This window comes from Mustelus asterias, chromosome 1 (assembly GCF_964213995.1).
Source record: "Mustelus asterias chromosome 1, sMusAst1.hap1.1, whole genome shotgun sequence".
Lineage (NCBI taxonomy): Eukaryota > Metazoa > Chordata > Chondrichthyes > Carcharhiniformes > Triakidae > Mustelus > Mustelus asterias.
The window spans coordinates 25,161,540-25,184,779 of NC_135801.1; the positions used below are offsets into that span (position 1 = coordinate 25,161,540).

Consider the following 23,240-nt stretch of genomic DNA (forward strand, 5'->3'; position numbering starts at 1 on the left):
AATTAATGGTTTAAGTTATAAGGAGAGGCAATTGATGGTTTGAGTTATAGGGAGAGGCTGGATAGGCTGGGACTTTTTCCTCTGGAGTGTAGAAGGTGATCTTATAGAGGTCTATAAAATAATGAGGGGCATAGATCAGCTAGAAAGTCAGCATCTTTTCCCAAAAGTAGGGGAATCTAAAATTAGAGGGCATAGGTTTAAGGTGAGAGATACAAAAGTGTCCAGAGGGGCAATTTTTTCACATACAGGGTGGTGAGTGTCTGGAACAAGCTGCCAGCGGTAGTAGTAGAGGCGGGTACAATTTTGTCTTTTAAAAAGCGTTTAGACAGTTACACGGGTAAGATGGGAATGGAGCGATATGGGCCAAATGTGGGCAATTGGGACTAGTTTAGGGGTTTAAAAAAAAAAGGCGGCATGGACAAGTTGGGCCGAAGGGCCTGTTCCATGCTGTAAACCTCTGTGACTCTATAATACTTAAAGGAAAATCTGATGTAAATATAAATAGAGTAAACTGCAGTTGTATGGGCTGCAGCAATATTCTTTTTAAACCAGTTTTTGCTCAAGATTGCAAAAACCCAATTTGCATTGGATATAATTTGCATTTGAAATTCCTCCATCCATTCCAGTAGTTTGGTTGAATTTGGTAAATTGCTCTGATGATACCCTTGAAATCTAATGGAACGTCTGGGCCTTTTTGTTTAACTGTCAAGTATTAATCCCTTAAATACAAGACTTGATTCATACTAATTTTGATCTTCCAACATTAGAAACTGTAGTTTAAGGGAAAGGTCCTGAAAGAAAATAGCAACTATTCTCTTTGCAATGAAAGCTGCTAACAGTAACATAAGGGTAAATATTCAAAACATGCACTGGTGTTAAACTAGAACTAACAAGGATGAGAGAAAATGTGAAAGAAGTGGAGAAAATAGATAAAGCTTCCAAAATCATATAGTTTTTAACCCAGTCACCAGGGCTAGGATTTTCACAGGGACAGGAGTCAGTATAGGAGGCCTTTGAACGTCATGGTTCCGGTGATCATGTTGGGGTCCAGATGCCTCTGAGACCGCCTTGAATTTGAAATAAGCCACTGGGGCTGCTCGGAGGGAGCAAGGAAAACACTCGCCTCCAATTACTGGCCCTTTAAGCTCCTTATGGGGCCTGTCTTCAATTCCATGGCTAGCCCGAATAGTTTTGCACACCAGTGCACACATGTTGGGCTAGCTGCATGGTTAATGTAAACTGCTTGGTACAATTTTTAAAATGTAATCAATGGGTCCAATGGATGCCAGTACAAACACTGCTCCTTCCTATCTTGATCACAATCATTTGCAATTGCATTCCACCTTGGAGGAACTGCTCATTTTATCAGCAAGGCAGCAGCAGCCCACAACATCACTGCCATCTTCGTTTTCCAATGGTGCCAGGCAGGCAGTGCCTGACACCAATGGAATCTCTTTGAGAGATGTTAGTGCCTCTAATTGGGCACTGAGCTGGCCCCTTGACTAAGCAGAATCTTTGCATTCAAAAATCCATCCGCAAGTGTGACATAGCTCAGCCACAGGTTCTGAAAACAGAATTCATCCAGCTGACGAGATCCCAACATTGAAAACTGGGCACCCCATTATCACAAGTGCTCTAACTACATGCAATCTTTAACTTATTACAATATTTAATGCATCACATGCTATCACAGTCACCCCAAGATCAAATTATTCTTAATACAGTTACTCCAATATTATGCAATCTTTAACACAATTATCTCTAATAGATTTTATAGCCCTAAATGCAACAACATCATCCCGTGCACACTTCACCAAATCCTTAAGAATCTACTGATGACCATGAAACCATTGTTGATTGCTGGAAAAATCCATCTGGTTCATTCATGTCCTTTAGGAAAGGAAATCTGCCGTCCTTACCTGGTCTGGCCTGCATGTGACTCCAGAGCCACAGCAATGTCGTTGATTCTCAACTGCCCTTGGGCAACTAGGGATGGGCAATAAATACTGGCCAGCCAGCGACCCATGTCCCACGAATGAATAAAAAGAATTACATTATACAATTCCTGGCACATTATAGTTGAGTAACTCCAAAATTATCCGGTCTTAATAACCATTCCAAGACCAGGCAAACCTAAACAGAGTCACTCCAATGTAATAACGCCATAGACTTAAGGTAGGTTTACACATATTGTTCATATATGGTTAGTACGCAGGTGCAGCAAGTAATTAGCAAAACTAACAGAAAGTTATTTTTTATTGTGAGAAGAACTGAATGCAAGAGTAGGGGGATTATGCTTCAGTTATACAGTGCATTGACCACATCTGGAGTATTGTGTACAGTACTGGTCTCCTTATTTAAGGAAAGGTATAATTGCATTGAAAGCAGTCAGGTAAGGTTTACTAGGTTAATTTCTGGAACGGGCGAGTTGTCTTATGAGGAAAGATTAGACAGCCTAGGCTTGTATACAATGGAGGTTAGAAGAGTAAGAGGCAACCTGATTAAAATATATGATACAGAGGGGTCTTGACAGAAGAAGATGTTTCCTCATGTGATATAACCAATAACTAGGGCCCACTGTTTAAAAATAAGGGGTCGCCCATTTAAGTCAGAGATGAAGAAAACATTCTTCTCTCAGAGAGTTGTGGGACTTTGGCATTCTCTTCCTCAAAATGTGGTTGAGATAGGGTCCATGAATATCTTTAAGGCAGAGGTAGATAGATTCTTGACAAGCAAGAAAGGTATTGGGTGTAGGCAGGAATATGAAGTTGAGGTTAAAATTAGACGAGCCATGATCTTATTGAATGGTGGAATAGTCTCTCGGGACTGAGTGGCCCACTTTTGCCCCCAATTGATATGTAATGTTGCTGACTCAGGAAAATGGCCCACTCCTGCCTTTTTCCACCCTTTGCGAATTCATTTTTCTAAGTGTACAGGACACCTTTATATGTCCTGGAGTTGAGACTGTAAACATCGAGGACCAGAAACCTGTCAGCTTTTCTGAGGGAGCCATAAACAAATGGCAAATTCATGGACCACATTTTCACGAATGTAAACTGATGTCAGTTCCTGGAATGTCAGCTTGCTGCTACCATGGACCTCAGCCAATGGAGGAAGCAACATGTCTTTGCAGTTGGCAACAATTCTGAGTTGTAAAAACATTGATAGTCATTTCAGCACTAAACTGCACTTAACACAATTACTCCAGCATTAGACTAACATTATTACAGAGACATAAAAGGCGTTCACGGAACTTTTAATGAATAGCACTTTAAATCCATGATTGTAAACAATTGCATCATTATTCTGAACTGCTTGTTGAATTAACCCAAATGATTACTGTGTAGCATTATATTTATTTCATGTTTCAAAGTTTTGCTGACTAATTTAAGCACGTATAAACTACTACAGTGTGGATAGAATAATAATGTATTACAGTTTTTATTGACAATAAACTGCTTCAACAATGTGAGAAAAATACAACATCCATTTTGTTCATAATATCTTATTTTTAAAAAAGTCAAGTTTCCCCAATTTTTCACCTTAGTCTGCTGTTTTCTTTTTTAATCTAAAAAAGTTAAATTTGGTAGCTTAAAATAAGGGTTGGTTTAAATAGTTTGTCTGACCAAAACTCAAAAAAAAGGAGTGATCCTGTATAATATAAAAGCTGTAGAATAGTAGAATTTCCACTCAAAGGTGGGATACGCTCTTGGGATTTGAATGGTCCAATCAACCATGGGAGCGTTGCTCTGTAGACTGTTGGTTATCCAAGAGAACATATCAACATGTTATGGCCATTAAATACACTCCCACTTCTCAGTAATTTTACTTCAGTCACACCAGGAATTGCTAGAAACTTATATAATATTTACACATAACTGGGTTTCATAGGGGGAACTTTATTTCTAAGAAAAAACACATCTTCTGCCCAAGTGATAGTGAAAAAAGACATCACAAGAGAGGAATCTTTTGATTATGTGAATGGAATAAAAGAAAACAATCTTTTCTGCTGTCTACCAGTGGAATTGCTGGTTCCTCTCGGGATCAGATCAATTACGCATGATGAGAAAATACCCAAGAAGCAGCTGAAAATGGTTTGTCTTCTCAGAGGGAGAAAAAACCTGTTAAATGTTTAAATTTACTTTTGACTTTTAAGTGTTAGCATAGATCAGCTTTCTCGATTTCTCTTTTGGTGTGGTTTTAATCAGTCGCGGAAATGAAAGGAGAGGCTATAGATAAATAGACACTTGGGATTATTGATATTGCGGGTTGCTAAATCACCCCCTTACTGGATACCATCACTTCAGAAAGGAAAAAAAAAGAGTACATTTCTTTTTATTTAGAATTTCGAAAGAGTACAGTAAACACGTTTGCAAGTAACACTGTGTATAAACTACAGAACGTTGTTGAACTTGAGGCGCTCAGATAATTGTGGTCTGCGGCTCATCACTCGTGGTGTACGTGAAGGACACAGTCGCACAGTCTTGAAAACTTGTCGCAATTTGGGAACACTCCATCACAAAAAAATAGAAAAAACAGTCACATCTAAAACAGTGATATTGCATCTGTAATGCACATCTGATTGGTTTCTGTACAGTTGGCTTCTTTTGGTGCCGATCTGTGGCGGTCGGTGATTAAAGAAATAGCTAGGGAGCTCAGTAAAAGTTTTTTGAGTGCTGTAAACAGGCACACACAGGTCTTGGAAGTGACCGGAACCAGTCGCTTCCAAAAAAAAGTCTCCAAATCGCATCATTCTCAGACCTGCTGAGAGCATTCAATTCCATTATTAGCACGATTGTCTCCAATATTACAGGAATCGATGACATTATGCACAATGCTATGGCCAGGATGACGGACTGGAAAGTTGCTTTTGTTTCTTTTAAGTCGTTGGCTTGTGCAAAATCATGCTGCAACAACAGAAGGGACTAGCAAATTCTCTTCCGTGCTGTGGAGGCAACCAGACAGAAGCAGAAGTTAGCCTCAGAATTGACAATCATCAACATATAATTTCTCATCACTGCCAAAGTGTATATCAGTCTTTATTAATAACTCCCATGTTTATGTCATACTTTAATGTCTGAGTCATTTCCCCCTCAGTCACTGTGGCAATTTTAATTTGTGCCTCCACCTTCTTGGTGTCAAACAGTCATTGCTAGCTTCTCCCTCTCAACCCTACTCAGCCTTCACCTAAGCAGTCAGCGTCTTATCCACATACCCATCGCTCCCCTTCTTGCCAAGCTGCATGCGCCTGAGTGAACGAACTTCAAGATTCTTATCTTCAAATGCCTCAATGATCTCCCTGCACCCTATTCTGACATGTGTTCCCATCAACTCTGGATGGGTGGGATTTTACAGCCCCATCGCGGCAGGAGTCGGAAAATGTAGCGAGCCGTTCCAAAGTCCGTTGACTTCAGTGGGACGTCCACCAGTGGGAGGGACTGTAAAATTCTACCAAATGACTGCCTATTCACTACTCCATCATTGGAGGCCCATATTTCAGTCACTTTACTGCTGTACTGCACCTCCATAATTTTAAAAGTCTCCAAAAACATTTCCCTTTGATCTTGCCTTAGTTCACCACACTATATAGCCTAGCATTGGCCATGCCACCTAATTAAGCATGCAGATGTTTGCTCTCACAAAAGGGACTCTATATAAATGTATAATTATTAACTTTGTTGTTCTCATCATTCCACTACACGACCAAATTGCTCCTCAATTGAGAGGACGTGCAACCTCTTCTTTGGCCTTTGCTCACAGCCATCTTGAACTGGCCAAGAAGAGTATGCAAAAGAAAAGCGGGTTGACTCGTCCTCAAAGTGTCCTTCCCTGAAAGGAAGCACCTCCCAAACAAGTCTGGCCTCGGACTAGAGAATTTAGACCTTGGCAGAAATGAACGTTGGGGATCTGTGACATGTGACATTACATCCAGTGGCACTGTGTCAGCAGACCACTTTGTTACCTTTCTCAATGTACCAATTTCAGCAAAATACAACCGCAAGACATTGCAAGCAAACGTGAAATTGGTTAGCAACAATCAGAGCGGAGAAACATTTTGTGATATGCTTGGTGAATCCGTGAGGAGAATTTACTTCAGCAGAAACAGCCAGGTTACATCCAATGCATTTTGAAATTCACTTATTTTCCTTTTAGTATCAGGTTACAGGACACCTTTCATTAATGTGGATGATTTGATGAGTAACTTCAGTTTTCCATGTCAAAATTGGGATGAATTGATCGGAAAAAACATTTGTTGTTTTCTTTCAGTCCCATTACATGATCCTTAAAAACATCACCAATTATTTAAGCACATTAGGATTCTATTTTGTTCAATGTTGGGAAAAGAAAATCTTCCTTAAAGTGCGTAATGGAGCATCATGTATCATGGTATTCTGATCACATTACATTCAGATTTGCTTCAGTGCAGCAAGATCATTATAAAGTACAAAACTGCCAGGCACACACAGTCTGAATATTCTTGATGCATGCCGAATATTTGTAGCATTCACTGGGACATTAGCCTGAGGATTTACACAAATATTTGCAGTTAGTGCTAGAGAGGCAGGTTACCTGATCCAACAACAGAATTCCACTGCACCAAAACATTCCCATTAACTCGTACAGAATTTCAAGGTATCAAGCTATTTCTATTCATCCCAATGTCCCAAATCAAAGAACAAAGAAAATTACAGCACAGAAACAGGCCCTTCGGCCCTCCAAGCCTCCACCGATCATGCTGCCCAACTGAACTGAAACCCCACCCTTCCGGAGACCATACCTCTCTATTCCCATCCTATTCATGTATTTGTCAAGACGTCCCTATCATATCTGTTTCCACTACTCCCCGGCAGCAAGTTCCAGGCACCCACCACCCTCTGTGTAAAAAAAAACTTGCCTCGTACATCTCCTTTAAACCTTGCTCCTCGCACCTTAAACCTATGCCCCCTAGTAATTGACTCTTCCACCCTGGGGAAAAAGCTTCTGACTATCCACTCTGTCCATGCCCCTCACAACCTTGTAGATTTCTATCAGGTAAATAATTTCCCATTGACTCCCATTAGATAGAATTCCAATGAACAAAGCCATCACATTAAATTAAATAAAATATTTTTTTCTCACCAATCTTTCTTTTCAGGCCTTCTCTTTTCCTTTCCTCCCTGAAGGGAAAGGAGATTTACATGTATCATCAGGGCACAGGAAATATTATAAAATAGCGTGCATTGGAGTGTGGGGATAGGTCTCAACTCTGTATAGTTGTGCAAAACTGGTGATAATGCATTGCCGACTGATACCAATGGAAATAATAATTGAGATAAATGTAAAATGGGTGAGCAATTCATTATAGTCCATGTTACACAACCATACAAAATTGTTTGCATTTCCCTCTATTATTTTCATTGATATCAATGGTAACAACAACTGGGAGATGGAAAATTGGCTGTTGACTCGCTAAAACTTATGGTACGCTATCGCACAGAATCAAAATGACCACCCAGATTTCTAAAGGAACCAACATCATTTTCCTTCCACTTAAAACAAAGAATGGAAAATTCAACAACAAAAACAGGTAATACTGGAAAATCTCAGCAGGTCTGACAGCATCTGTGGAGGGAGAACAGAACCAACGTTTTGAGTCTGGATGATCCTTTATAGAATTCCTACAGTACAGAAGGAGGCCATTCGGTCCATTGAGTCTGTACCAACCACAATCCCACCAAGGTCCCACTCCCGTATCCCCACACATTTATCCTGCTAATCCCCCTGACACGAGGGTCGATTTATCATGGCAATCATGCAGACTCAAAACGTTGGCTCTATTCTCATTCCACAGATGCTGTCAGACCTGCTGTGATTTTCCAGCATTTTCTGTTTTTGTTTCAGATTCCAGCATCCACAGTATTTTGCTTTAATCTTAAGGGAAAATTCAAAATGTTCCTTGACAGGTGTGCACTCAAACTGACCTGATCTTCTGATATTCTCTTGAATGCAGACTAAAGAAAATGAGTCAATTTTTTTGAGATATCTTCCATTGCTATGCCTAAATTGTTGCCACTCGTGTTTCAATCCTGACAGTGGCCGTCAACGGTCATAGAATCCCGACAGTGTAGAAGGAGGCCATTCGGCCCATTAAGCCTGCACTGACAACAATCCCACCCAGGCCCTATCCCCATAACCCTACGTATTTACCCTACTAATCCTCTTGACGCTAACGGGCAATTTAGCATGGCCAATCAACCTAACCTGCACATCTTTGGACTGCGGGAGGAAACCAGAGCACCTGGAGGAAACCCACACAGACACGGAGAGAATGTGCAAACTCCACAAAGACAGTAAACCAGGGCCAGAATTTACCCCAGGTCCCACTGCTGTGAGGCAGCAGTGCTAACGATTGTGCCGCCGTGCCGCCCATTGTGGTCATTGAACCACAAGGGCTTTTTTACCCGAACCTGGTACTTTCCTCGCAGGACATCATCACACATTTACTTCTGACTGCAGCAATTAGATAGTGATTAGAACCCAGCTTCCACTGCCAGTTTACCTTCCTAATCTAGGCTAAGCATTGTAGCATCCCTCAGCTAAGATGAGCTGCCTCTGTACATGGCCGAGATCAGAATGTTATACTCTTTCTATTAAGTATTGTCAGAGAAGCTGTAATTTTAATCGAGAGTCATCAATAATTTTCAAGGAAATAATTACTTCTGTACAAAATATATGTTTTTGTTCAATGTTTATTGTTTTGCTTTCAGATGATATATTGGAATGACTGATTAATTGGGCTTTCGGTCCAAATTTCATTAACAGTTTATAGCAGAATGCTATCTTGGCAAAGTATAGTTCTGTGTTTATTCGGGGTCAACCATATAAAAAAGTTTGTAAGTTATTTGTTCCTAAATGAACAACCAATTCCCAGTCCCAGGAAGCAAACTTGCTCCATGCCAGACCACCCTGAAGCCAGAATGCATTGCAGACAGGCTAAGATCCTTAGACAAGGTCACCAAAGATTCTTTGACAGCACCTTCCAAACCCACGACCACATCCATCGAGAAGGACAAGGGCAACAGACACATGGTAACACCACTACCTGCATGTTCCCCTCCAAGCCACTCACCATCCTCACTTGGAAATATATTGCCGTTCCTTCGCAGTCATTGGGTCAAAATCCTGTAATTCCCTCCCTAACGGCATTGTGGGTCAACCCACAGCACATGGACTGCAGGAGTTCAAGAAGGCAGCTCACCACCATCTTCTCAAGGGCAAATAGGGATGGGCAATAAATGCTAGCCAGCCAGTGACACCCATGATCCACAATTGAATAAAAAAAAACAAGGACCAAGTGGGACTTCTGCCCATCACCGGGGAGAAAGTCCCGCCCCAGAAGCTGACAGCTCACCTAATCGGCTGGCAGCTCCATCAATCCCGGCAGTGCCAAGGGGGCCACTGCTGGGACATCAACAAGGAAGAATAAGGCCCAATGGAGCCACTGAACCAGTAATTACAGGGTCTTGGGCAGGGAGGGTTTTGGCTGGTCAGAGAGGGGTCAGGGAATGGGGCCCTTGGGTTTAAGACTCTGGAGGAAGTGGGGTTCGATTTTTGTGGTGTTCGATTTTTGATACACAAAGGGCAACCCCCAAACATCCAACCCCCCTCTCTTCCTGAGGATATTTAAAACATTTGACTGCCCACTTCCTGCTGGCTGCCCATGTCAAACATTTAATGAAACGGGCAGCACATTATCAGGGTCAATTCCCTCGATAATTCCACTGGTAAGAACCCCAATTAAAGCTTAATTACCCATTTGAAAATGGTGGGCAGGCTGCTGATTTTAGCGTCCACTCACCCTGTCCATTATGGGGGTAAGTTTGAAGTTGGGTAGGATCTCGGGTGGAATGGGCACCCGCATAATTTTACATGCCACCTGCTGGAAACACACCTGACAGGGACATGTAAAATGCAGCCCAAAGTCAACCTCCACTGTCTCTGGGATCCAGTTCAAGGCAGTACAGATGACTACTTAAAAAAAAATCACAGGCAAGATTTTTCAGGCCTGTTCACCACTGGCACAAATCCCGTTATGGCTGCCAAATCTCGCAAGAGGGCAATGAAGCAATTTGCGTTGGCAAGATCCCAGTTTGAGATCTTCTTCACCCCCCCCCCCCCCCCTATTGGCAACATAAACAGATTCATGCCCAATGATTTAAATCAACTTAAAGATGATTAAATGGTTTTACACTGTATGCTACCCCCCCACCTGGAAATGAAAACCAGTCGCGAGGACTGCGTCAGGGGTATGGAGGTGCCTGGAGGCCCAGGGGCTGATGGCCAAGGCTGGCCATTGCCTCCGGCACCCTGGCATTGCTGGGGTTAGTGTCAGAGGGTACTAAAGTGGGTACTGAGGCACGACCAGAGGGTTTGCACTCCTCCATAGGATGGGGTCCCAATATGTTTGTTGGGGGGAGGGGAGAGATGGATGCATGCTGAGGACAGCAAGGGGGGAGGGAGGAGAATTTCCCCCCAATATGTCCATGACAGAGGAGTCGGTCACCCCAAAGGTTGTGACGGGGGGGGGGGGGGGGGGGTGGGGGGGGGATCCTTCACGGCCATGGGAGATGGAAGGAAGTCAATTATTTTCACAGATCAGGGTGCCCTTTAAAAAAACCACCCCAATCTCTGTGGAGCTGGTCTCGCTACCTCAATCAGGCCCAGCCCCACCAGAGTGACAGCACAAACCGCACCCCAAGTGTAGTAGGGCAAACCCAGGAAGTAGGGCTGCAGCAGGAGAGGAATGAATGGAAAGGGTTAAACAGACAGCCTGACTGTGGTATTCACACTCACTGTGGGCAGGCATGACAAATGACCACATCTCAGACAGCATTAACACAATTGCACCCCAGGTGAGATCTTCCCGATGGCACAGCAAGAGTTGGAGAATCGATACAGCTTAATGAGACTCCACAATATCGAGAGGAGATATTGTGCCTGTGGAAACTAATCAAGTATCAAGGAAATGGGGACAATTAACATACCATTGAAAGCGGTTTGACAAATACAACGGTTTGTTATTGTAAACAGCTAGTCAGGATATGTCCAGAAAATGATTAAACTTAAAGCACACAGGACAATGGATCTTCATAATGTGATCAAAACAGAACTGTAACAAATTCAAAGTAATAATATGATGACGTAATGTAAATGTAATGCTTTGTAACGTAAAAAAGGATATAAGAATGTGTAAGAACCTATGATTAGCAGAGTAGCTCAGAAGCAAGCTGGAATTACAGCTCCGAGTTCTGCTCTCCCTCGTGCATGTTGAATGAAGTCATTTTTGTTGACGTTCTATACGATCAAAAAAGACTCCATTCGTTCATTCTCTCCAACACCAAGATTTTTTTTTAACACAGTGTCAGAAGATTTGATGAGAAAACCTGACTGTGTTTCAGTCAGAACCTGACATTTTGTTTGGAAAATTCTGCCCGACATTTCTCCCTCTCCAAATTGTTGACGCAAATAAACATCAAAACATTAAAACATAGAAAATAAGCCTGCACCACCATTCAATATGATCATGCACTTTCAGTATCCAACTCTCGCTTTCTCTCCATACCCCTTGATTCCTTTAGCCACAAGGGCGGCTGGAGAATGTACGAATTTAGAAAGCAAAATGGTTGGAATGAAGGTTGGCTATCTTTATGATCGAGTAAAGACCTTCAGCTGCCTTGACTCTAAGTTCTGAATTTCTTTTTGTAAAGCTCCCCGCCTTGCTACCTCCTTTCAAATGGTTCTTTGAATTTGCCTTTTTGACCAAGCTTTAGATCATGTGGTCTAATAACTCCATGTGGTGTCAGGTTTTGTGTGACAATGCTCTTATGAAGCTCCTTGGAATATTTTACATGTTAAAGACGCTATGTGAATGCAATGTTGTCGTTGTTAATATTATCAGAAAGGGTTGTGCTAGGAAAGAGTCGTAATTGAAGGGGAAGAGGCAATTAGAAAGAGGAAAATCAGACGAGAGATGAACGGGAAAGGGAGAAAGAGAGAAAAAGAAAAAGTGAGAGAGTAGGGTTAATTTTAAATGAACCCAGCCAACTGGAAACTGTCAGGCATACATCAACTTTCTGTTTCACATCCTGCCCCAATTTTACTTTTCATTGACCTCACAGCAGGCAGGCTCTCTGTCAGTTTTTCTTCCACCAATTAAGTTAATATTATCCCCAGGAGGTTAGCAAGGGAGCTAAAGAGATGGGAGTTTATTAGTTGGGGCACCAGACTAGCAACCAAGAAGTCATCAGTTCAAATCCCACTATTTTGAGTCGTGAAATTGCAAATTTTATGCATCTGCCAGTTACAGGATGGGTTTCTTCATCATCCTCTCTATGGCCAGTAGTTTATGAACTGGCCCGGGCGAGGCTTGTAAAATCCCGCCCGAGGCCAGTGGAGAATTCCGTTCTGCGAGCCTCGCCCACCCTGATTACAGGGCGGGCATGCCAGTAAAATTCCGGCCCATGAGAATTTCCAAATTTCATTCAGCAGTTGCAGGAAATACCAATCAGGAAACGGTCAGGTTACCAACCAACATCTTAGCTACAGAATGCTACATTACCAAACAAAATATAATTCCAAAGGGATTCTTCATTCACAAAATGTGTTTTTGAAACCTCCTGGTGTTTAGGGAAGAAAAGGTGTAATTTTTACCCTTATGGGATTATATAAGCAAGTGAAGCTATGAAATCTTTTGGCATTGTTACATAATTACACCGTGCTCTCGTACACAGTGGAGAAAGATTTTCCTGATTCTTTTCTTTACACAGATGGTGCCTCTTTTACTTCTGAAAAAATGGAGCACAAACAAAGTTTGAAATCAATCATGCAGAATGGAATCAATCTATTTTTATTGCTGAGTGCACCATCTTAATTCAGTTTGGCAAGGGAAGAGGGAAATGGGAAAATACTATGGATGCTAGAAACTAGAGAAGAGACAGGAAAGAGCAAATAACGATAAAGAGAGATGGCAGATAAGTAAAAGGAAAACAAGAAATATTGTAACACTGAGAACGAGAATGGGAAAAAGTGGGTCGGCACGGTGGTACAGTGGCACTGCTGCCTCACAGCGCCAAGGACTCCGGGTTCGATTCCCAACCTGGGTCACTGTCTGTGTGGAGTTTGCACGTTCTTCCCGTGTCTGCATGGGTTTCCTCTGGGTGCTCCGGTTTCCTCCCACAGTCTGAAAGACGTGTTGGTTAGGTGCATTGGCCATGCTAAATTTTCCCTCAGTGTACCCAGAGTGTGGCGACTAGGGGATTTTCACAGTAACCTCATTGCAGTGTTGATGTGAGCCTAGTTGTGATTAATAAATAAACTTTTAATTTAACTTAAAACAGCATGGAGGATGGTGCAACATTCAGACAAAACTGTTTCCACAAAATCACAAAGATAGGTTTCAATCAAGAAAGACTATGATACTATTTAAGATCATAGAAAGCACAATGGAGAAGAAACCACTCAGATAATTCCACCAATGCCAGTGGGAGGTGATCAACTCTTCTCTTAATAGTTCTTAATAGCCTTTTCTCTCTTCGCAAGTTTCCTCTTAATTCCTTATTTAATTCTGCTTTAAATAATGTGCTAACAGCCACAGATGTAAAAGTGTTTGATTTCCAGAATACCAACCCTACTCTCTCTTCATTACAGCATTTAGACTAGTGTCCTGTCTCAGCCATCTTTCGGATAACCTTCTGATGTAAAGAAATACTTCCTGACATCTGTCCTAAACTTGACCTCACAACGTTGAATGAATATTTTCTTGTCCTGCTGCCACAGTTTATCGGAAGATATTGTTTCATGTTTACATTCTCTACTCCATTAAGTGTCTTAAATAGCTCGACAAGGTAACTCTGGATGTCTCTTTTTCAAAATTTAGCCCAGCTAACCTAATTATTTGTCATAGCTTGGGTAGACCACATTTAAAGTACTGCGTGCAGTTCTGGTCACCATATTATACAAAAGGTTAGATGGAAAGGGTGCAGAGAGGATTTACAAGGGTAATCCTAGAAATGCATGGGTATGCGTATCAGGAAAGGATCAATGGGCTGGATCTCTTTTCTTTTGATAAAAGAAGGCTAAGGGGTGACCAAATATAGGTATTTAAAATTCTGGCAGGTTTTGATAGAGCCTAGAGTCAGAATGTTTCTTCTTGTGGGGAAGAGCATTGTTAGTGGCCATCAACATAAGTCACCAAGGAATCCAACATAGAATTCAGAAGAAACTTCTTCAGCCAAAGAATGGTGAGAATGTGGAACTTGCCACTGCAGGGAGTGATCGAGGCAAATGGTATGGATGCATTTAAGAGGAAAGTTTAGGTATTAGTGGCACAAGTAGGCTAACATTAACACTGCAATGGAGTTGCTGTGAAAATTCCCTAGTCGCTACACTCCGCCGCCAGTTCAGGTAACTGAGGGAGAATTTAGCATGTCCAATGCACCTAACCAGCATGTCTTTCAGACTGTGGGAGGAAGCTGGAGCACCTGGAGGAAAGCCACGCAGACACTGGGAGAACCTGCAGACTCCGCACAGTCAGTAACCCAAGCCAAGAATCAAACCCGGGTCCCTGGCCCTGTGAGGCAGCAGTGCTAGCCACTGTGCCATCGTGCTGCTAGACAAGCACATAGATAATTATGATGGCAGATGTAAATGAGGAAAGATGGGAGGAGGCTCAAGTGAGGCATAAACACCAACATTGACTGGTTGGGCAGAATGACCTACTTCTGAGCTGAATATCCTATGTGAGCTCATAACATCTTGATCAACTTTGGTCTTCTGCACAATGATCATAGTGACTGGCTGGCCCTCATGTTGCACCAACAAGAGTTGTATTTTACACTGCAGTAATGGCCAGTACAGCCCCACAATGAATTTTATTGATTTGGTAATATATTCCAGTGTTCTGGCCACCTTGCCTATTGCTGCCTCATACAGTTTGGACACAGTGAGGAGAGAATCATGGCGAGATCTCTTCCATTTCTTTCCAGGCAAACTTTACTCAACTGCTGGTGTGCATAGACCTCCCAATAATAGCATCTGATTCTACAAAATTCTATCTGCCACTGCTCAACCCAATGCAAACCTGAGGATATTTTTTAAAGTTTGTTCTATCAAAAGGGAGTCTTGGTTGGTGTCAATGCACACTGGAAAACCAAGTGCACATTTCACATGATTTTCAATCCATTATACAGCTGAAAGTCTAATGATTGGAGAATTGCAAGCAGTGTGAAGTGAGCTTAAATTTCCAAAATACGCAGGCGAAATATTAATAAAAATTGGCAGAGTGTTGTTTCTGGTGAGAAAACCGCTGTGTTTTTCTCCAGAGAAACCCCTCAGTTTCATCTCCAGATTTTACAACACTCTGCCAAAAAAACTGTTTCACGCCGTCATATAGGCAGGGTGGCGGGGGGGCCCTCAACATGCCAGTAAAACCCAGCTGCACACAGAGGCCAGAACGGCAAGTTTAAAGGCTGCTCCAATCAGACCCTGAGTAAATCCACCCCCCCCCCCCCCCCGCCCCCACCGATTGGAGTCAGCAATTCTCGGCCTTTTGGCTAAGATCAAGTGTAGTTATACAGATGCTGCACTTGGTAGTGGCTATTGGGTTGCATTTAAGCTTCATATGCTTCATATGAAGCAATTTTTAAAAGCGGTATCTCGGCCTTTTGGCTAAGATGCAAATGAGATCAAGCCTGGGGGGGGCGGAGACGTCTGCCTACTCCAATCAGCTTGGCTCATGTAGATCAGGCCCAAGACAGGGTAGAGGATTGCATGCCCTGTCTTGTCAGCCTGGATCGGAAACGTCTCAACTTGTTGAGACTCTGAATTGGACTTGATTTGATTGAATTGGAAAAGTATTTTAAAAAAATTTTTTTTTAATTCTCTACCCCATCCCGATCATCGGCCCCTTCTCCCCTGCCACCACCCACCCCCACCGTTGCAATAATCGGTCTCTTCTCCCCCGCCACTGCCCGATCATTGCCAGCTTCCCACCTTCTCCCACTCCACTTACTCCCCCCCCCCCTATGAGGCTCCCACTGGTGCGCGCCCCTTGGCACTGGCTGGCACTGCTGAGTTGGCATGGTATCAATCTCACAACCTGTCCCAAGGCAGCAGTGCCCTAGGCAGTGCCAGGCCACAGCCTGGCCATATCCCTCTCCCCGGGCAATTATACTTACCTCTACGACCCTGGGGAGACCCCTATGATAGGTTCACATCTATGTAGACCTGTTTGTAAATGGCGCTGACATGATGTCAGGTTCCGGAGAATGCTCGCTAATGACATGCTGATGTATTAAAATGAGTATTCTGCAGTCCCACGGTGTGTTTAATGCCACTCCCCTGGCGAAGGGTCAGTAAGATCGGAACTTGCCAGCACGAATAACGCGCTCTGGGTTTTGAGCACGCATCATCATTCCCAAGATGGAGAGCGCGAGCTCAAAATTGCACCCCCCCCCCCAACTTGTCAGGGGGTAAAGTTTCTTCCTGGCAGTTCAGACTTGTTAAAGTACCCCTACTTCTTTATAAGGTCTTGACTATCTCCGCTGAGCGCACAAATCAATATTAACCCAGATCATTTGTGTGTTACAAGATCAGAAGGGACCCCAACTAAGACCAAAGTCCATGATTTTTAAGCAATTTTTATTGGGATGTGGAAGTTGCAAGCCAGGCCAGCATTTGTTGCTAGAAGCAAAATACTGCGTGCGGATGCTGGAATCTGAAACAAAAACAGAAAATACTGGAAAATCTCAGCAGGTCTGGCAGCATCTGTGGAGAGAGAATAAACAGTAAGAAGTTTAACAACACCAGGTTAAAGTCCAACAGGTTTATTTTGTAGCAAAAGCCACAAGCTTTCGGAGCCTTCAGCTCCTTCTTCTTCACCTGAAGAAGGAGCTTAAGGCTCCGAAAGCTTGTGGCTTTTGCTACCAAATAAACCTGTTGGACTTTAACCTGGTGTTCTTAAACTTCTTACTGTGTTTACCCCAGTCCAACGCCGGCATCTCCACATCAGAGAGAATAGAGCCAACGTTTCGAGTCTGGAAGACTCTTCATCAGAGCTGAAAGCAAAGGGAATCAGCAGAGATTTATACTATTGCAGTGGGTGGGGGAATTGAACAAAGGGAATGAAAATGAGGATACAGAAGGCTGAAAAGATGCTAGAAGTGTCCATTAAATGATCAGAATGTGAGAATGGTGAACAGAAGTAGAGATTGTTAAAGGACTGCCTGAGGAATGTGACGGGCGGCGTGGGGAGTGGAAACAAGGAGAGCTGGAATGGAGAATGAGATGAGATGAAATGAAATAAGATAAAATAAGATGAATTGAAATTAAATATAAAAAAACATTCAAAGGATCATCCTCCGCCATTTTTACCAACTCCAGCACGATGCCACCACTCAACTAATCTTCCCCTCACCCCCTTGTCGGCATTCCGCAGGAACCGTTCTCTCCGGGACACCCTATTTGACTCCGCCATCACACCCAACACCTCACCCCCTGCCCACGGCACCTTCCCATGCAATCATAGAAGATGTCCCTTTACCTCCTCCCTGCTCACCATCCCAGGTCCTAAATACCCCTTTCGGGTGAAGCAGCGTTTCACATGCACCTCCTTTAATCTGGTCTATTGCATTCGCTGCTTCCAATGTGGTCTACTCTACATCGGAGAAACTAAACATAGACTTGGGTGATCGCTTTGCAGAATACTTATGGTCTGTCCGCAAGCAGGACCCAGATCTTCCTGTCGCTTGCCACTTCAATACATCACCCTGCTCTCCTGTCCACATGTCCGTCCTTGGCCTTTTGCAATGTTCTAGTGGACTCCAATGCAAACTGGAGGAACAGCACCTCATCTTCCGATTGGGCACTGTACAGCCTTCTGGACTGAACATTGAGTTCGACAACTTCAGAGCATGAACTCTCCCCTCCACCTTCACCCCATTTCCATTTATTTTATTCCATTTCATTTCATCTCATTTATCATCCTTCTTTCTCACTTCTATTTTTCCACTTCTCCATCCCAGCTCTCCGTCTTTCCACACCCTCCCCCCGCACCCCTTCAGTGCAACTGCCACATTCCTCAGGCAGCCCTTTAACAATCTGTACCTCTGTTCTGCCATTCTCGCATTCTGATCACTTAATGGACACTCTTAGTGCCTTCTCCGCCTTCGATACCCTCATTTTCATTCCCTTTGTCCAATTCCACACCTCCCCCGAACCCAATAGTATAAATCTCTGCTGATTCTCTTTGCTCTCAGCTCTGATGAAGAGTCATCTAGGCTCGAAACGTTGGCTCTATTCTATCCCCACAGATGCTGTCAGACCTGCTGAGCTTTTCCAGCATTTTCTGTTTTTGTTTCAGCATTTGTTGCTCGTCCCTAATTGCCCTTAAATTGAGTGACTTGCTGGGCCATTTCAGAGGGCAGTTTAAGAGCAACCACATTGCAGTGAGTCTGGAGTCACATGCAGAGCAGGTGAGGACAGCAGATTTGCTTCCCCAAAGGGCATTGTGAATCAAATGGGTTTTTACAACAATCAATGGTACTTTTATGACACCATTACTGAGATTAGTTTTCAATGCCAGATTTTAACTGGAACTGATTTTAACTGAATTTATTAATTAATTGAATTAATTTGCTCAGTTCAGCTGCCATTATAGGATTTGAACTCACATTCACAGAATCATAAAATCCCTACAGTGCGGAAGAAGACCATTCGGCCCATCAGGTCTGTACCGACCACAATCCCACCCAGGCCCTATTCCTGTAACCCCACACATTTACCCTGCTAATCCCCTTAACACTATGGTCAATTTAGCATGGCTAATCAACCTAACCCGCACATCTTTGGATTGTGAGAGGAAATCGGAGCACCCTGAGGAAACCCACGCAGACACGGGGAGAACGTGCAAACTCCACACAGACAGTCACCTGAGGCCGGAATTGAACCTGGATCACTGTGCCACTGTGTCGTTATCTGGGTATTTGTCGAGGTCGCTAGATTACTAGCCTAGTAACATTATGCACAATGGCACAGTGGTTAGCACTGCTGCCTCAGCGCCAGGGACCTGGGTCCAATTCCAGCCTCAGGTGACTGTGTGGAGCTTCTACATTTTCCCTGTGTCTGCGTGGGTTTCCTTTGGGTGCTCCGGTTTCCTCGCACAGTCCAAAGATGTGCGAGTCAGGTTGATTTGTCCATGCTAAATTGTCCCATAGTGTCAGGGCGATTAGCAGGGTAAATATGTAGGGTTACAGGGATAAGGCCTGGGTGGGATTAGTGTCAGTGCAGGCTCGACGGGTCAAATGGCTTCCTTCTGCACTGTAGGGATTCTATGATTCTAATACCACACCACCATAATGCCTTGCTCACCATTTTCCTGAACTCCAGTTACAACTATCCTCTGCTTTATCTCCCTTGACCTAGATGCATGTCTTGTTGTGGGGCGGCACAGTGGTTAGCACTGCTGCCTCACAGCATCAGGGACCCAGGGTCAATTCCAATTTGGGTGTTTGTCTGTGTGGAGTTTGCACATTTTCCCAGTGTCAGCGTTGGTTTGCACCAAGTGCCCCCACAGTCCAAAGACATGCCGATTAGGTGGCTTGGCCACAGTAAATTGCCCCTTAGAGAGAGATGCACATGTCTTTTGCTACCACTGAAAATATTTGGGAGGTTTATTGCAGCTCAACGCCTTTGGGAGCCATATTGGCTGGCATTTATTTGGTAATTTTCAGACAAGTACACTTCCATTTGTTCCTGATTATTGATTTAATTTGTCTTCTGATTATAGATATCGGGCTAATGGATGTAAAATTGCCAAGTATGAATGTTGCCAGCTTCTTAAATATTGGAACAACAATTGTCTGCTTTCAGTCTGTTAACCTTCCCCAGCATTCCACTTGTTCAGATCACCCACAGTGCTTTGCTGGAATATAGTTTATTCATCCCAAGCAATATATTGGGTTTTCAACTCATTGGAGTTCATTCAACATTTGGCAAGAGTGTAACGTGCACAATATTAGCTCACCCAGGTTTTGAATACTGTTCTTGATTTTTTAGTTTTGTTTGTTCACTAAAACCAGAGGGCACAACCTCAGGCTAAAGGGACGATTCTTCAAAACAGAGATGAGGAGGAACTTCTTCAGCCAGAGAGTGGTGAATCTGCGGAACTCTTTGCCACAGAAGGCTGTGGAGGCCAGGTAATTGAGTGTCTTTAAGACAGAGAATAATAGGTTCTTGATTATTAAGGGAATTAGGGGTTATGGGGAAAGGCAGGAGAGTGGGGATGAGAAAAATATCGGTCATGATTGAATGGTGGAGCAGACTCAAGAGGCCAAATTCTGCTCTTATGTCTTATAGTCTTGTGGTTGTGCAAAGTCAAAATTTTGATCCTGATGGAATCTCTGCTTCATGATCATCAAAGTCTTGAAGCAGACATATGACACAAAACATGTGTTTAATGTTGGAAAGCATAATGCCGTTGTTTTATTAAAAGCCTTCCAGAAACAGGTTAGTATTTCATAGAATCCCTACAGTACAGAAGGAGGCCATTTGGTCCATCGACTCTGTACCAACCACAATCCCACCCAGGCTCGAATCCCGTAATCCCACACATTTACCCTGCTAATCCCTCTGACCAACATGGCCAATCAATTTAACCCGCACATCTTTGGACTGTGGGAGGAAACTAGAGAACCCAGAGGAAACCCATGCAGACACGAGGAGAATGTGCAAACTCCACATGGACAGTGATCCGAGGCCAGAATTGAACCTCGGACCCAGCATTGTGAGGCAGCAGTGCTAACCACTGTGCCACCGTGTCGCCCTATTTTTTATTTCTATTTGTCCTTGGAATATGGACATCCCAGTACTGGTGGCCCAGCCCTAATTGTATGCTTATCAGATAATATTCATTCTCTGAGACAACACCGAACAGCTCCTTTGGGTTTTAACTCACTTTCTCTTTTTCTGCTGACTCTTATGGCATTGGAAGGAATAGTTCCAGTTCTTCCTTGCTCTCTCACTGACTTTTAAATCTGCCCCAATAGATCATTGTGTATTTGGTGCAATGATCAACTATTCCTTCCATGTACAATCTTTCTAACCCTTTCTATTCACTAAATCATTTTTTAAAATTTTACTTTTTTTCATTTTGTCTCATCTGTATCCAAACATTTTAACATTTCATATGCAAACCTGAAGGAAGAAGAGTGGAGAAGCCGCCAATGTTTTTGAATAATGGCTCGAATCCAGCTTAGATTGATAATGGAAAGTGTTTTATAGATTCTGTCAATGTGCATCTAAAGATTGCATTGGTCATAAGAAGCAGTCAATTTGAGCTTAAAGACAATAAATCAGGCCTCCAAAATCTAGTGGACAATGGCAACAAGCCAAATATAATTTATGTGGGTTTTCAGAAAGCAATAATCATGTTTTCCGGGCTAGTTGGCACAGTGGTTAGTGGTGCCGCCTCTGGTGCTAGGGATCTGGGTTCGTTTACCAGCCTGCATCACCCTCTGTGTGGAGTCTGCATGTTCTCCCCGTGTCTGTGTGGGTTTGCTCTGGTTTCCTCCCGCAGTCTGAAAGACGTGTTGGTTAGGTGCACTGGCCGTGCTAAATTCTCTCTGTGTATCCAAACAGGCACCAGATTGTGGCGACTAGGGAATTTTCACAGTAACTTCATTGCAGTGTTAATGTAAGCCTTCTTGTGACAATAATAAATCAACTTTTTAGTCATTTAAAAATAGGTGAATTAAGGGCAATTGAGCTTGCTGCACTGAACATTTGTTTTGCATTGAATTACATTATATTACACCACAGAAAGTGGCCATTCAGCCCAATAAGCTTGTGTTTGCGCTTTTCACCTTCAACATCAGCAGTAGTTCAATCCCAAATGCTTGTTCTGTTCCCATCCTAATTTATTCCTCCTTTCCTTCGACCCCTTATCTCGAATGTTCTCAACAGGTCTCTGTTTCAGATACTAATTTTGGTAGTAAAAAGGTCACTGTGGTCCCAGATGACCATAGGCTACTCTCCATTCTGAGGGGGAGAGCTGACTGGTGGTGACTTAACCCGAGGATCACCACACCTCAGGCAAGGGGCATGATTGAGAAGGCCAGGCCTTCATAACCTCAGCCAGTACAGGAATTGAACCCATACAGTTGGTGTCCTCTGCATCACTCACCAGTTGTCAAGCCAACTGAGCTAAATGGACCCCAACGTTCTGTAGCCTCACAACACTCTGTGTAAAAGGTTTCTCCTACTCTCAGTCCTAAGTCTCTGATATTTTACCTGAGTATCTATGTCCCCTCATTCTAAATCCTTCAGTCACTGGAAAGAGAATGTTTCCATATAGTCTGAGCCATTATAAAGTAATTAAACATAGATGATAGCTGATGATAATTGGAAGAAGCTCTTACTGGAGAGCAGTCATTTCAGGAGTACATGAAGATCCATCCCTCCATATATTTCATTAATAGCAAGGGATAGTATCCAGGTCTGACCTTTGTGAAAAATCAATAATAACAACTTCCACTTGCATCGCATCTTTACATTTGTAAAATGGTACAAGCAACTTCACAGGAGCCTTATTGAACAAAATCTAACAGAGCATTCTGGACAAGAGATCTGGACAAATCAAAGATTAGCTAAGAGATGACAGAAAAATGTCAACAAAGTAATAATTACAAAGATAAACAAACTTGCAAATTAACAATGGTACAGAATAAGTGAGTGTCCGGAACCAAATGGTGGAAAGGAATAGCATTTGGTGTGATTATAGATCTTTCACTGAAGTATCTAATACTCAAACATCTTCAAGATGTGGAAGTCAAATTCCATATAATTCGTTGCTAAGACTATATTGTGTGCTGTTTTAATTGAATCATAGAATCCCTGCAGTGCAGAAGGAGGCCATTTGACCCATCGAGCCTGCACCGACAACCATTCCATCCATGTCCTATCCCCGTAACCCCACCTATTTACCCCGTTAATCCCCCTGACACTAAGGGACAATTTACATTGGCCAATCAACCTAACTTGCACATCTTTGGAGTGTGGGAGGAAACTGGAGGAAACCCACACAGACAAGGGGAGAATGTACAAACTCCACACAGTCAGTCACCCAAGGCCGGAATCTACAATTCTACAAAGAAACACTGATGCATTGGAGAGTTTAATGAACAGCAAGGCAGATTGTTAAACTCTGA

General features: G+C 43.0%; 1 protein-coding gene across 2 annotated transcripts in view; it reads right to left on the reverse strand.

Annotated features, from left to right (window-relative positions):
• Nucleotides 1–3,240: 3,240 nt before the first annotated feature.
• pcdh10a (protocadherin 10a) overlaps nucleotides 3,241–23,240 on the reverse strand; it is a 59,084-nt gene continuing 39,084 nt past the window's right edge. Inside the window, exons 5-6 of one of the 2 annotated variants that reach the window (XM_078210356.1) lie at nucleotides 7,120–7,157; nucleotides 3,241–4,945 (exon numbers count right to left, since the gene is read on the reverse strand). In XM_078210356.1, the coding sequence (XP_078066482.1) occupies nucleotides 7,132–7,157 (26 nt within the window). In that variant the 3' untranslated portion in view covers nucleotides 3,241–4,945; nucleotides 7,120–7,131. The remainder of the gene's footprint in view (nucleotides 4,946–7,119; nucleotides 7,158–23,240) is intronic. The other variant, XM_078210364.1, reaches the window with a different exon arrangement.